The sequence below is a fragment of the Acartia tonsa genome, chromosome 10 (genome assembly GCF_053477335.1).
Source record: "Acartia tonsa isolate MP-2025a chromosome 10, ASM5347733v1, whole genome shotgun sequence".
Classification (NCBI taxonomy): Eukaryota; Metazoa; Arthropoda; class Copepoda; order Calanoida; family Acartiidae; genus Acartia; species Acartia tonsa.
The window spans coordinates 14,771,263-14,787,172 of NC_137269.1; the positions used below are offsets into that span (position 1 = coordinate 14,771,263).

At 33.7% G+C, this 15,910-nt stretch overlaps 2 protein-coding genes and 1 long non-coding RNA gene across 5 annotated transcripts in view; 1 reads left to right on the forward strand and 2 right to left on the reverse strand.

Annotated features, from left to right (window-relative positions):
- Positions 1-10,767, reverse strand: part of LOC145329496 (eukaryotic elongation factor 2 kinase-like) — a 37,955-nt gene extending 27,188 nt beyond the window's left edge. The window contains exons 1-2 of one of the 2 annotated variants that reach the window (XM_080173685.1): positions 10,482-10,767; positions 2,024-2,084 (exon numbers count right to left, since the gene is read on the reverse strand). In XM_080173685.1, coding sequence (XP_080029811.1) covers positions 2,024-2,084 — 61 coding nt within the window. In that variant the 5' untranslated portion in view covers positions 10,482-10,767. The remainder of the gene's footprint in view (positions 1-2,023; positions 2,085-10,481) is intronic. The other variant, XM_080173684.1, reaches the window with a different exon arrangement.
- LOC145329497 (uncharacterized) lies at positions 4,135-6,279 on the forward strand. Of its 2 annotated transcripts, XR_013882942.1 has the most exons (4): positions 4,135-4,777; positions 5,451-5,559; positions 5,902-5,953; positions 6,120-6,279. It is a non-coding gene; the product is annotated as an uncharacterized LOC145329497 (long non-coding RNA). The 2 variants fall into 2 exon arrangements; XR_013882943.1 differs by lacking the exon at positions 6,120-6,279 and having other exon boundaries at positions 5,902-6,084.
- A 97-nt stretch (positions 10,768-10,864) lies between the features above and the next one.
- LOC145330535 (uncharacterized) overlaps positions 10,865-15,910 on the reverse strand; it is a 29,297-nt gene continuing 24,251 nt past the window's right edge. Inside the window, exons 9-10 of the mRNA XM_080175160.1 lie at positions 13,867-13,924; positions 10,865-10,972 (exon numbers count right to left, since the gene is read on the reverse strand). Coding sequence (XP_080031286.1) covers positions 10,899-10,972; positions 13,867-13,924 — 132 coding nt within the window. The 3' untranslated portion in view covers positions 10,865-10,898. The remainder of the gene's footprint in view (positions 10,973-13,866; positions 13,925-15,910) is intronic.

A 15,910-nucleotide genomic window follows, 5' to 3' on the forward strand; every position in this document is an offset into this window, starting at 1 on the left:
GTAGAATAATTTCCTGCGTACCGTTAGAACCGCTATGAACTCTAGCGTTTGGAAATATAAAAACGCTAAGTGCTAAGTGGTAAAATTTCCCAACTGACTTAAAACTTGACTTGCGAGTAGGTTATTGACTATTAGATTATGAGGTGTGCAAAAAGAAATGCCTACATTTCTAAAATTCAATCTACGCGGCCTGTGTTAATGGTAGAAAAATTCAATGCATATCGTTAGAACCGTCATAAAATAAAGCTCTTTTTCATCCTTTGGTTATCAATTCAATTCTTTTTGTACAATCTCTTATATTAATGGATTTATCTGTAAAACTTTGAAAAAGGCTGAATATCTTTAAACATCAGCTCTAAACTCTTGACTTTTGTATTTTGGAGGTGTTTTACCCCACAAGCCACTAGAAGGAAAATGACAGAAGGTTAACTGTAGTGGCTTCTTAGCCTTTATATAAAAAAAAGTCTATAGGATAGGAAGGTGAGTGCTAAAAATTCAAAATTCAGTTATACAGCTAGGTATATCCAATCATGTTACTGTTAGGAATTTTTAAAAAAGAATTGGATTTATAACTATAAACGAATATAAGCTTGTACGTCAAGTGCATACTTTTATACTAAATTCCATTTCCTTGTAAGTGTACAATTTACACCCCCCCCCCTCAAGACCCACCCACCCACCGTGTAATCCTTATACTAAAGTAACAGGATGTTTGTCTTTTTGTGTTTCTGTACCGAAGGATCTCGCTAACCGCTGAACCGATCGGATTCTCCTTAACAGGGTAGATTCTCATATGTCCCGGGAAGGTTTTTAACTATTTTGGAGGAGGGTACAACCATCCTCCCAAGAGAAATGACACATTTTCATTTAATTTTTTACTAAATTTGTCTTCAATTTGCTTAGCTGTTCTTTACCCTTTTATATTTATAAGTTTCGCTATGTGTTGACAATGTCATCCTTGTTATTAATAACTGTTCCAATAGTTTTGAAGAAAAAACTCAATATTCACTCATCCATTTTTAAAAAAATTACTATCAGCAGCTAAATTCATATCTAAATGGGTGGGGTAAAGCAGAAATTAGCCTCTTACATTTTCTTGGCCTGTTATACCCATAAAATAAAAAAATGTGTGTAGTGCAGTAAAAAGAACAGCCTCCTAGACTCTTTTCTTTTGAAGCGTTCAATAAGTGTAGAGGGAATAAGAATAAATTTAGATATTGATATTAGTCACGTACAAAAACCAGGTCAATGAAACAAAATTTGACCTCCGTAAAAACAAGAAAATCGTGCCAAAAAGTGCTGAACTTTAAAAAAATTAGTGTAAAATTATCACGTGGAATGTGACCTTTAATTTCTAAATATATCTGTTGCAAAAATACTTTTCTTTGAACTTGGTCGCTCGAGTCATAGGATTTTGCCCAGAACGGAGAATGGTGTAATATTTTTTAATTATTAAAGAAAAGAAGAAAAATGAAAGAGGGACACAATGGAATAGACTCAAAATAAAGTATTACCACACTTTACCAATAAACTGTAAAGTGCGGTAAATACAAGCAAAATAACAAGTTAATGTTGAGATTCAATTCCTTCTTGAGCATAAAATGAATTTAAAAATTTTAATTTCCTTATAAGGATGTTGTTTTTATATGTCGTCTTTATGACAGGTAAAGATTCCATGGATAGTGGCCGCCTAAAAAATATATATATTAAATTCCCTACACCCCACTAAAACAGCCAATTTGGTTGTCAAGTTAAAAAATCGGACTCCTGTTTTTAACAGGGAATAATATGACAGAAATTTTGTTTGACTTTTTAGTTTGATGATCAATTCACCTGTCCATTTTCTGTCTTGTACTTTTCTAGAACCTCTACAAGATAATATAGCACCTCCCTTAATTCTGTATTTGACCCCCCTCCCCCTTAAACCCATCTCGATTTTGGATAAGGGTAGGTAAAATCGTAAAGAGTGTTTCAAATTTTAATTGGAATTGGAGAAACTGTTTTCATGAGATTAAAAGCTCACCATTTTTCCAAGATGAATCATCCTCATCCTGGACATCCTCGCCATCTTCTGATAGATGCATCTTAAAATATTATAGTACAACTATATATATTTTAGTGTTTAATGAATCCTAAATAAAAGACTTTAAAAACGGTAGAAGGCAACTCATACCAATAACGAAATTAATTCGGAAGAAAATCACGAAACCTATACGTGTTTTTCAGCTGTCGTTGGGGGGCAACACATCGTAAAATTGACGACCTCTCCATTTGCCCCCCAAATATTATTTTAGATTTATTTCGCTTGTTGGTTATACCTTATTCCTGGGTAGAAGGGCTTTTCAAAACGGTAAGATATACAAAAAACTTGTTAGAAAGCTAGGGGAGGCGAAGATATTCGATTAAGCGACAATAAGTGAAATAATGAAGATGGGTTTCGTAGCCTTGAATCAACGATATATTCTTATGTCAGATTCTTGGCTTCATAAGTTTTATCACAAAAGAATATTTGTCCATAAGTATGCAGAAGGGAATAAATAGTTGGCAAAATCAAAGGGGTTGATACACCCCTCTACACTCCCCTTGATAGGGGTCTACAAACTTAGCTAGCTCATACCATCAATGAAATTAATTTTTAAAAAATCACAAAAATATTCGTGATTTTCAGCTGTCCTTGTGGGGGGGGGGGGGGAGGGGGGGAAACTTTTGCTTACAAACCCCCTAATGCAACCAAGGTGTCAAAGTAAAAAGCTAAACCCCCCTTAATTTTGCGCGCTTCGCAGGTCAATTTACCAATACAAAGCAGCTTCTACCAATAACGAAATTAATTCGGAAAAAATCACGAAACCTATACTTGTTTTTCAGCTGTCGTTGGGGGGCAACACATCGTAAAATTGACGACCTCTCCATTTGCCCCCCAAATATTATTTTAGATTTATTTTGCTTGTTGGTTATACCTATTCCTGAATACAAAGACTTTCTTTACTTTTAGATACTTCGGTAGACACCTTACTTTTAGGGGGGGGGGGGATAAAAAGAATCCCCTCTGATGTCTATAATACAATCCCCTATTCCGTGAGATTTATATCCTGCTATCCTTGCGCGCATGCCGCGCCGCGTTATATGTGTCTCTTTACAATACCGGCAAATGCGCTTTGTTTATTTATTTATTGTGAACTGGTGTCGCCAAATCAGATTTGCTTCTTTAATTTATTTTATTGTTTTTCCGTGAAAAAAAAACATGCTTTGATGAAATTACATTTTGACTAAATAATTAACTCAGTTGTAATCTATACTTTTTAAAAAAAATTGTAAAGTAATTAGAATAGCTTGTCTGTCCATTTGTATGAAAGACATATAAATATATTTACAAAATTTTTGTGGTGTCTATATATATTTCACTTTTCTTTTCCCTTTTTAGTAGCAAAGCGACTCTATAATTCGAAATGTCTGTCTGCCTATACATCTGATAATTGCAATTCATTTCAGTATTAATTATGCTTTAGAAAATATTGCACACAATTCTTCTGATTTATTATGAAATTGGGGGAAGTTTTTTTATGCTATGCCTAACTCATGCGGGGTTTATACTTTGTATAGAAAAATAAACAAACAAATGAAAAACTTCACCCCCTCTCTCTTTGTCCAATATTTTAGATTATGTAAATTTCTCAACTGCAATGTTGGTCAAAGATGATCATGACTATCTCGCTCTTGTGTAAGTTATTATTGGTTACATTTGCTATAAAATCATATCTATTTAACTTTTTTTCTTCAGCAAATACTGCTAATAATTTTGTTAAAATTATAAAACACTCTTTAGTCAACTCTTACAGGTATCCTCCTAACAGCCTACAGAGGGCCAGTGGAAAATCTTCTAGGTAAATTTTTTGACTATTGGGACACCTGTCATATGCAGCACAGGATTTAATTAGGACAAACCCAATAATTTTTTGGCCGATTGGACAAAGTAACCCCCTTAAAGGACCGCCCTTCCCCTTACATTGTCTTTTTAAATGTATCATTTTTTTAAAAGCAAATAGGCTACTTGTTCCCCTAGGGGTTGATTTTTCTCCATTTTAGCAAAAAATTTTTTTTTTAATGATATTCGACAATGTAAAAAGTAGCCTTAACCATGGACAGAATGAAAAAGCTTTAACGGTGTAAAAACAATCAGGGGTGGGTTTTTTAAAAAAGATTTTTCATTCTGTACAGTTGCAACCCTGTATAAAATGGGAGCAAGGCTATTTTTTTTTTACAAAATTGAGTTTTGTCTGTGTATTTTTTTCAAATTAAAAATATTTTTTACTGCCTTGAATTTTCACTTTCTGTACGTCTAATAATGCTTTTGTTGCTTGTAGCAAGTTAACTCTATAATTTGAAATGTGCAATGTTTTCATTTTGGGAAACAATTAATTACCAGCTGTTGTTTAAATAAGACGTCTGATTTGTTTTTGGTAGATTCCTGTTAGGTAAATGGCACTAAGTTCTCAGAGATTTTTATATCGGGGCAAAATAAGCAAGAAATAAGTTGGCAATTTAATCTTAGCCTGGGAGAAATTTTAATTGGTTAACATTGTTTTTGGAAAGAAACTTAAACATAACTTAAAATATTTTTATATCGTAGGGACGTTGGCATTCTGCAGCATTTTTGGGTGGTTGGCAGATCTGGAGGGCGGAGGTTGGAAGGAAGCTAGGTGTCTGAATTATAGAAAAAGAAGGTCAAGGATGTGCTAAAGACAAATCAAGACAATACAAATGTGGTTTAATTGCAGAGGTAAATATACTTATTCTGATTCTCATGAAAATAAGATATCCATGTAAGGAAGGATCATGGTTTAATTGCAATATGTGTATAGAATGGATAGAAAATTAGTGGATAGATACTTTAAATCAGTAATATCTTATTAATTTAACCATTAATCTCTCTTTTTACATGTATCTAAACATCTGCCAGGACTGACTTCTCTATTAACTGATAATATCAATTAAAATCTTACTTTGTAATGTCATGTTTTCTTTTACAAAACAGCGTCTTTAACAAGTATAACAAAACCATAATTTAAACAAAAAGCCATTTAAATGTAATTTATGCCGTTTTCATGAATTTAATCTTAATTGCGTCTTTAACAAACACATTTCGCACCATAAGAATTTCAGAAACTGAACGCCGGAGTTTAACTTTCTAATGTCATGTTTTCTTTTACAAAACAGCGTCTTCAACGAGTTCTACAAAACCATAATAAAGCATACAAAAAGCCATTTAAATGTAATTTATGCGGTTTCGTGAATTTAATCTTAATTGCGTCTTAACAAACATTTTCGCACCATAAGAATTTCAGGAATATCTGAACGCCGGAATATAATCAAGATATCTAAGTAGAAATTAATAGTAAATGAGCAGACTGGAGAACATGAAAAATACAGTAAACTATAATATGACCATTTAGGTATTTTTGGGGCGCCTGGACGCGTTATCACACACGGCGAATGGACCAAGGTGGAGCTGAATGGACTTGGAGCCAAGGCTACACCTCGCCCTCAAGAGGTATTTTACAGGTAATATGTGTACTAATTTTATCCTGTGCTGTGTGTGGCAGGTGTCCCACTCTAATATGACGAAACCCTCAGGAAATGAAAAAAATATGTAGTTTGTTGATGTTTGTTATTCAAAAATGTAGCTTAAATTATAGTACAACTTCAAAACCCAAAAATAATTGACTTGTTTCAACAAACTTAAATAATATTTGAATATTTCTTCAGGTAACTCTAATTCACATATCATTTTTAGCCATTGATTTTTTTCTGCAATGCTAAGTAACTTATTGACATATTCTTAGAAATCTGATTAATATGTAACTTTTGTTGATAGGTACCTAACCTATTTGACATTATGTTTAGGGGCTATGCCTTAATCGTGTTCAAGGAGGTGCCAATGGCGCACATGTTGTCAAGTTAATTATCCTTATAATAAAGTAACAGGATACCTGTCTGTTTGAGTGTCGACATACTGATTAATTGAGATATAAAAGAAGACAACAAAAAGCTAGGTAGTTTGAAACCATCCTAAACTTTCTTTGACTTTTTGTTGAGCTTGCCTTAAATTGTAAATATGTTGTAGGGTAAGAAGGTGACGTGCAAGAAGGCTGAGGCTAGGTAGGGCAAGTTCTTTGTTGGTAAGCTGCCAGCTGGTGACGCTCTGTCCAAGGAGAACATCCAAGCTCATTTCTCACAATTCGGAGAGGTAAGTTAAGGAACTGTAAATACCAGGGATATAAACGATCGGACACTCAACTTAATGAACTAACTAATCAAATTCAATAAAAGTTCAAAAGTAATTTTGCAGCCGGGGGAAAAAAACTCTTAAGAATATACGCCCCTGCTCAACTGAAATGACTTTTTATATTATTTTATTAAATAGGTTGTTGAGGTGACCTGTCCAGTAGACAAGAGCAAGGACAATGAGCCCAAATCTTTTGGCTTCGTCACCTTTGCCAGGGAGCACGTGGCCAAGGATCTGTCAAACAGGTCATTATATTATTTGTTTCAAATATGGCTTCGAAACCGATTAATATCCACTGGATTAGAATCGGTTCTAAGCCATATTGAAAATCATGTATCATATTAAATATTATATTCAGTTTTCTACGAATATAAAAATGTACAATCATTATATTAAAACAAATTTTGTTAGCCCCGAGATGCCGTAGACACGGGCTAACAAAACTGGTTTTAATCTTATATTTCTACATTTTTATGTACCCGCGGAAAGCTTTCTATAATACGATGTGATAAATAACTTTTCATAGCATTTCAGACATTTGTCTGCGGTTAGGAAATCGACTTCATTTGTTGAATATCTAAAGTTTCTTCTTTTAAAAATAATCTTAAACTAAAGACATTTGGTTCTAAAAGCTTTACTCGGAAGTTAGCTCCTGATAACTTTATACTAATGGACCGGGGGGTGGGTGGGGGTACCTATGCTCGACTATGCACATTAAGGGATTTTCCAAAATGCCATGATTATTATTGACGTTGAATCTATATTTTAGGGCGAGACCACAATCGGCGAGCACACCCTTGAGATCAAGAAGGTGACGCCGAAGGACCCCGCAGCCTCTCTATCTATCTATTGGGACACCTGTCATATGCAGCACAGGATTTAATTAGGAGAAACCCAATACATGTAACCTTTATGTATATCCGTGTGCTTTCTCAGGTTACCTGACATAGTATATGCTTTTCACATAGATGACAAGAGAATATTTTTATCTAATTGTCTATCTAATTGTCTATCTATCTGTCTGTCTATCTAGCTGTCTATCTAACTGTCTATCTAATTGTCTATCTAATTGTCTATCTGTCTGTCTGTCTATCTATCTGTCTGTCTATCTTTCTATCTGTCGCTCTATCTGTCTATCTATCTGTCTGTCTATCTATCTAACTGTCTATCTATCTATAGGACACCTGTCATATGCAGCACAGGATTTAATTAGGACAAACCCAATAAATGTAACCTTTATGTATATCCGTGTGCTTTCTCAGGCTACCTGACATAGTATATTCTTTTCACATAGATGACAAGAGAATATTTTTTATATTTAAATTAGTGATGGGAATCCGGATCCGGAATCCGAATCCGGAATCCGGAATCCGCCCAATTTTTGGCCAATTTTGGAATCCGAATCCGGATCCGGAATCCGTTTTTTATAGCGGATTCCGGATTCTAAATTGGTAGGCTAAATTTAATTTAAATAGGTTAGAAAATACCAAGCACATTTTTAGGACATACATAGCACTTAAATTTTTAAATTTACTAATGTGATGTAAATGTTTTAGTTATGCTGGAAGTCAACACTTTAAACAAATCAAGGCTTCAACCAAGTAACATAGTGATAAATTAACGAAAAAAGCTATCCCTCTGTGACGGACGGCCTTTTAAAATACTGCTAGAATCCGGAATCCGAATCCGGAATCCGCCAAAAATAAGAATCCGGAATCCGCAAGAATCCGTCACTTTTTTTTGACGGATTCCTTCAGAATCCGGAATCCGAATCCGGCCCAAAAATTCGACGGATTCCCATCCCTAATTTAAATACGATAAAACAGGAGTAGAATGATAAAAATTTTGGCATGACAATTGCCTTAAGAGGGTACTTAATAGATAGACAGATAGATAGACAGATACATAGACAGATAGATAGATAATTCTATTTAGTACCCCGTTTGCCAACGCAAAAATTTTTATCATTCTACTTCTGTTTTATCGTATTTAAATAAAAAAAATATTCTCTTGTCATCTATGTGAAAAGCATATACTATGTCAGGTAACCTGAGAAAGCACACGGATATACATAGAGGTTACATGTATTGGGTTTGTCCTAGTTTAATCCTGTGCTGCATATATGACAGGTGTCCCAATAGATAGATAGACAGTAAGATAGATAGACAGACAGATAGATAGACAGATAGAGCGACAGATAGAAAGATTGACAGACAGATAGATAGACAGACAGATAGATAGACAATTAGATAGACAATTAGATAGACAGTTAGATAGACAGCTAGATAGACAGACAGATAGATAGACAATTAGATAGACAATTAGATAGACAATTAGATAGACAATTAGATAGACAATTAGATAGACAGTTAGATAGACAGCTAGATTGATAGACAGATAGATAGACAGACAGATAGACTTTAGAAAGATAGATAGACAGTTAGATAGACAGATACAAAGACAGATAGATAGATAATTCTATTTAGTACCCCATTTGAAAACGCCAACATATTCATCATTCTACTCCTGTTTTTCTACTCGTATTTAAATGAAAAAAATATTCTCTTGTCCTCTATGTGAAAAGCATTTACTATGTCAGATAGCCGGAGAAAGCACACGGATTTACATAGAGGTTACATGTATTGGGTTTGTCCTAATTAAATCCTGTGCTGCATATGACAGGTGTCCTAATAGATAGATAGACAGTTAGATAGATAGACAGATAGATAGACAGATAGAGCGACAGATAGATAGACAATTAGATTTACAGTTAGATAGACAGTTAGATTGATAGACAGATAGATAGACAGACAGACAGATAGATAGACAGACAGATAGATAGACAGATAGATAAACATTGGGTTTTCAAGGAAGATTTAGGTAGTTTGTTATTATCTTGCAATAGATAGGATAACACACAGATAATATTGGACAGATTTATACGGATTTTGCTTTTATTGATGTTGCCATCTTTGTATTATTCATTCAATAAATATATTTTAAATAAAATGGAGTTCTTTATTTTTATTTCTTGTATTTTTTTGTTGCAGATAAAAAAAAAGAGGAAAAATGTTAAAGCTGCTTATAGAGGCTGCTGATAATTATGTTACAACATAAATGAACATTTAGTTTTACATTATTTTTTATATTTAAGCCAATTAATAAGAAAACATTATTATAAAACTTTTGGGGAATGGAATTTAATATAAAACCTCCAAATGCCCCCTTCCTAAAATAGAGAACCCAATGAGTCCAGTAGTTTTTTTGAAATTCATAAAATAGGACATTAAAGCCAATAAATAAGATACTTTATTATACTTATTTTATATATTTCTGCAAATATTTAAGAAAATATTGTTATAAAATTTTCTGGACTACAGTAATTATGCCCCACCCTCCCCGCCAAATTTCCCCATAACCTCTGCCTTTTGATTTTTAGTTTTAATATATATTAATATGAAAATATGGTATAAAGTAATTATTTCATTGATTGATTGCTATTAATCAATCAAAGACGACATAATTATATGTATTATGAGAAAATCACGCAACCTATCCCTGCGCGCATGCGCACATCAGTACAGGATAGCAGGATAGAAATCTCACGGAACACCCCTAGCAAGCTGCCATTCCCTCGATTTGGTTAGAGGGGTGTCAACATCTGATGTCTGTAATATAGCCCCTATAGTTCACCACCATCCCCTTCGATTTTAGGGGTGTCAACATTTTCGGGTGCGCTTCCCGCATCCCCCTTCCAAAATCCTCGGCACGCGACTGCATATACATAAACTTTATTCAATATTTTATTTCAAATTGTAGAAATTTGATCTTTTTCCTTATTATAACACTAAATTAATTTCACTACAGCAATTTTCACTATTATATGTATAACTATATAGAAACAATAAAAGCATTAAAATATAGACAAGTATTGTAAGACCATAAGAAAATATCTTTTTATATTAAAATAATCACGTAATTACTTAAATTTAATATAGAGCAATTTCTATACATTCTTATATATACTTAAGATTCTAAATATCCTGATTTAATATAAGAGCATCATGAAATTCTAACAATCACAATTTTCTAACCAAAATACAGCATGTATTAATACTATAATATAATTCAGAAGCTTTGATTTCACAAAATTATATTGTTACTGGGGGACAAATTTAAAGCAAAATATTCAAGTTACCTTATTTATTTATTTCCCTTATTCTTAGTTGTTGGATGCATCTTCCCCATGAATTTATGTGCAATTGTTCCTTTCTCCTTTCTCTCCAAACCCCCCCCCCCCCCCTAGTAAACTAGATAGAGATAGAGAAAGCCGGTCGGAAGGTAGGTATATGTATAATTGAAGGGGTAGGTGGTGGGTGATAATAATTCTTCAAAAAGGGAAGGCACAAAACAGCTGTTCGCAAAATTCTACGCACAATTTCCGTAATATGTATATACGATGTCGGTGTGTATTGATAGACTGTAGTAATATAGAAAGTCACGTAGCCAACTAAATCTTCTTATTATTTCCCTTTTAGGATGGACACTGGACAGACGGACGAACAAAGTAATAATAACAAATAACATGAAAATATTTATTCGTAAAAAATAACTTTTAAACAATTATTGAAGTTTTTTCAGAGCACCCCGAGCATGTGTGACAGTGGCCCCATCCATAAGCAACCAATTCTAAAATAGAATAGATTGATTTTAAAAATTTTAAACGAAGCTTTTTAGAACCTTACCCTCGCACAGGTCTCCTTAGCAAAACCTTAGATTAAAAAAAATCTCGAAAGAAACGGACAACAGGGCCTTCAAATAGGGTACAGTGGTGGTCAGAATCCGTTGGAGATTAAATCTTAGCTGCTCCTTCTTGCCAGATATTGCAATTTAAAGTTTTGTGGTAAAAATGCCTAAAAATTACAAGAATTCCAAGGTTATATTCATAAGTGAATGCCCCAATTCATCAAGTAAAAAGGGTGAGTTTAACATTTGAGGAGTTTAGATATCTTTTCATATGTAAACTACAAACTTTATCCCCATATCCCCATTTGGAACAATTTTTACTACTATAAGTGATGTTTTTAACTTCAATAAGAGTAATAAATAAGCTTAAAGAGGTTTGTCCAATTTACAACTTTATCCTAAAGGCTGTTACCCTGGAAGCAGTAGAAAAAAACTTCAGTTTAAGTTTACATATGGCCCTAGTTACTTTTATTAATTCTGCTCCACAACCCCCATACTCTCACAACCTACAAACTTTATGGTGGAGTGGGGGGGGGGAGCATAGTAATACTATTATATGTTTCTCAAAAACTAATTGACGTATAGAGAGAAAAAAATTTATGTAAGGTTTTTAGGCCAAAATTTTGTAGAAATTATGTTAACCCTCCCCCTTATCCTAACCTAAATGGGGGGGGGGGGGGTGGCAGAAGATCATTCCAATGTGTATTAAAAAACTATTGGAGATATATATAAGCTTTTGGATTTGTATTGTTGTAGGACCCAAAGCACTTTTACATATATTGCTACTAGAATTATAGCAGCAAAGCAAACCTTTAAGATATGCTTTGTTAGGTCAAAAGTAACTTTTACAAATTTAGCTGAAACTTTCCTCCAGACCCCCTTTCCCTTCCTATTGCTTTACAATCTCCCCCCCCCCCCTCCCTCAAATTAAGTAATAGAAGGGAGTAAAGCAATACCCTTGTGATTTACTTTGAGAATACTCAAGATGTATAGGGCTTTTGGATTTAAACTTTAGTAGGTACATTATTACTTCATACTTAAACAAATATTGCTGACCTTTCCCCAACCTCAACCAACCCCACCCAGAAAAATTATTTTGCTGCACAAATTCCTCCATCCCCATAAAAAATATTAGAATATTGCTTGCCCTCTCCCTCCCTCTACAGCTATCCTCCATACAACCTCACCACCTGTGTTTTACTCAGAAACCCTAAAGCAATAAGGAGCAAACTTTGGAATAAAGTTTTTAGATTTCCAAATTGCTTTGGGGAAGTAGCAATGGGTTGACAATATTTCTTTTTATAAGTCCAAAAGTTTGGAGGAGATTATAAAGCAAAATAATTGTACTAGATTGAGAGGGTTGTAGTTGGAATAGATATTTATAAAAGTAAATATGGGCCTACATTACTTAAAATATTAACCCTGAATATCTCTAGAGGTTTCTAAATGATATACAATATAATTAACCTATGCCACTAGCCAATATTTCCAGCAGATGGAGGGGGGGGGGGGGGGGATTCATAATATAATTGCTTAATATAATTCAATGATTTCAAAGTAACACAAGAGTATTTTCCACATCCACTGCCACCTCCTAATATTTTTTGGTCTAAGAAGGGGGGAGGGGGTTTGTTGCAGCAATATTTGTAAGAGATAAAGATGCCTACTAAAGTTTAAGTACTAAAGATTATATATTTCTTTAGTAATATCTAAAGAACTCTTCATGTAATTTTTTCTCACAATACTTCAAGTAGTTTTGAGTAAAACATAATACTGTTGCTTTTCCCAACCCCTTCCCCCTAAAATGTATGGGTTGCTAGGGGGGGTTGAAGGGGGGGGGGAGAGTATTTTTATAATTAACTTTAGCTATATGTAAACTTGAACTGAGGTTTTCTCTACTGGTTACAGGGTACAGCTTCTAGCTTAAAGTTGTAAACTGGAAAATGTACCTTTTTCATTGAATAATTTCTTTCAAGTATTCAAATTTTCTAAATGGGGGGGGACTGTGTATTTTACATATGCAGAGACATATAAACTCCTCAAATGTTAAACTCACCCTTTTTATTTGATGAATTAAGGTGTTCACTTATGCATATATCCTTGGAATTCTTGTAATTTTAGGCATTTTTACCACAAAACTTCAAATTGCAATATCTGGCAAGAAGGAGCAGCTAAGATTTAATCTCCAACGGATTCTGACCACCACTGTGCCCTATTTGAAGGCCCTGTTGTCCGTTTCTTTCGAGATTTTTTTTAATCTAAGGTTTTGCTAAGGAGACCTGTGCTCGCCAAGTATGCTAGGTTTCCCAAATTGAGTAATGAATGACGCCCTCCGCAGAGTAGCATGGGATAAGGGTTGTACAGATATTTGAGTTTTTTTTACAGCTCAATAATCTCTCTTCTTACAAAACCTGAGGAAGCTGAAATTCGAGTTGTCACATGTGGACTTGAACTCGAACTCTCACCACCGTAACTCAGTGCGTTACCACTGAGCTACGACTCCCCTTTGTCTTTTCATATTGTGCTGTACTTTGGTCATTTATGCTCTTTAACTTGATGACCTTACCCGGTTTTCTGGCATTCTGTGGCCGCCAGGATGGAGATATTCAAAAAAAATATCAGTTATGTGTCATATTTAAAAAGTCAGTAAATTATAGCCCTCTAGCTTTCACATACAGAATAAAACAGGCCCCCCGCCCCAAAAGACCGTTTAGGGTTAAGAAAAAAATTTATACTTTTTTTATGAAACCAATGTGTATCTACTCTATAAATCTTATTTTATTTTTTATTTCTACATAATTAAAATCAGAACATATTAAATATTATTTTTCAAATACCTGGTTCGATCCAGTGCTTCCTATCATTTAAATCTTTCTGTTTGCTTTCAGATGGAATCTAATAAACAAGAATAACAACATCCATAAAAGCGAAGCACGAAAACAAAGGAAACTTGTATAGTATCAGAATTTTAAAAAATCAGAATATAAAAGTATAAGAGTCGAAGAAAATTTGTAATTAAATTTGTTGAAAATCTGCTTGATACAGGATAATGTTTATGGACATACTTACATTTTTAGGACTTGATTATAGAGTTGCTTCGCTTATAATATTTTACTTTGTTGTCCCAGGAATATATATACCAAAAATCAGATCAAACAGATAATTAGATCACATAAAAATTTGTTGTTAAAACAGTAGAAAAATCAACATGTTTAAAATGGACGTACGGAAATTCTGGTAATAATTATAGAGTTGCTACGCTTTCTAAATCGTGCCAAACTACTACAGGAATGACCATGCAAAGTTTGAAATCGATAGGACAATTCTAACATTAACAATTAACGAAAAAAAGCTATCTATCTCGGACGGACGGACCGACCCTAATTATAGAAAAGCTTCGCCTTTAAAAAGATGTTTAAACCTAGGTATAAAATATGTATTATAAATATCTATATATATCTTATTAAAAAATTTATTTATTTTGTTTTGAAATATAGATACTTTAGTATTTGATTATCAAACTGTCTCAAAATATAACTAATAAATGTTTTTTTTTCTCAACATAAATTATAATATCCCTTGTTTAACAATTTAGCTGCTATTTTTATAACTGTATATATTGATACTTTAAGACTATGTTATTTTATATAGTTTGTATTTAAAGGAATAAATTATTCTGAAATTAATAAATAAGTAAAAAAAAACATCCACAAAAACGTATTATAACAAAAATGCCCAACCTGGAAAACTAAATATTTCTTAAAGACGTTTATAATGTTACTAGCTGCTTCGCCAACAACATCCAGTTGGCGGGAGGGGGAGGTCAGGAGAATAGCCTAAAACCATCCTGAGCTTTCCCGGAAGTAATTTCCGAGATCTTAAGCTTCATACAAAACGTTTCTGCTTCTCGGGCCAATTCGAATAATTTATTTTGAAGTTTTTAATATACATATATAAAATTTAGCTGTTTTTTCAAGAAAATCATTTTCTATTTAATAAAAAGTTAAATTTAAAGATTTTCTTTTCTTTTATGAAATAAGAAGTACATAGCAATTAGTAGTGTTAAATATTTCCTGTTTTAGTTATTAGTAACCTTTTCTTAGGAATATATAAATCTAGAAAATTATTATTCCTGGAAAATTTTCCTTTTGGATGTTCAGCTTGTGGTGCAATTTGAACCCCCCCCCCCTTTTCAATCAATAGAAGTAGATTAAATAAAAGTTTAATCCAAAAAAGATTAACACCTTTTTTAAACCTAATTTTAACCCAATTCAGTTAATGCAATTATGTTTTCCTGTCCGTTTTTTTTAAATTCTTAATGTGGTGCTATCAGAAAAAAACACATTACAATAGTTGGAATGTTAGTGCCCTAGAACAAAGATCTGACTCTGTACGTAATTATCCTATTATATAAAGTAGTAAGAGTTTTTTGTCTGTCCCGAAGGATCTCGCTAACCGCTGAACCGATAACGTTCTCCTTTACAGTGAAGCTTCTTATAGGCCCTGGGAAGGTTTTAAACTATTTTTGGGGAGGGTGTTTTCACCCCCTTCCCCCCAAAATATTTTTTAAACATTTTGAAACTCAAATTTAAAATGGGATGAGGTCGACTTTTTCACCTTCTACCTTGAGTGCCCCTAGAGGTTTCTAGGGGCGAAGCCGCTAGTCTATAATACAAAGTAGCTTGATGTCTGTCCGTCTGTCCGTCTGTCTGTCTGTCCCTTAAGATCTCGGTAACCACTGAACCGATCGGATTCTACTCTTCAGGGAATATACCTACTGGTCCTGTGGTGGTTATAGGCTATTTTCTTGGGGGGTGGGACACCCCCAACCCCCCCAAAAATAAAAAAACCAACCCCCCAAAATTTTTTTTTACATTTTTT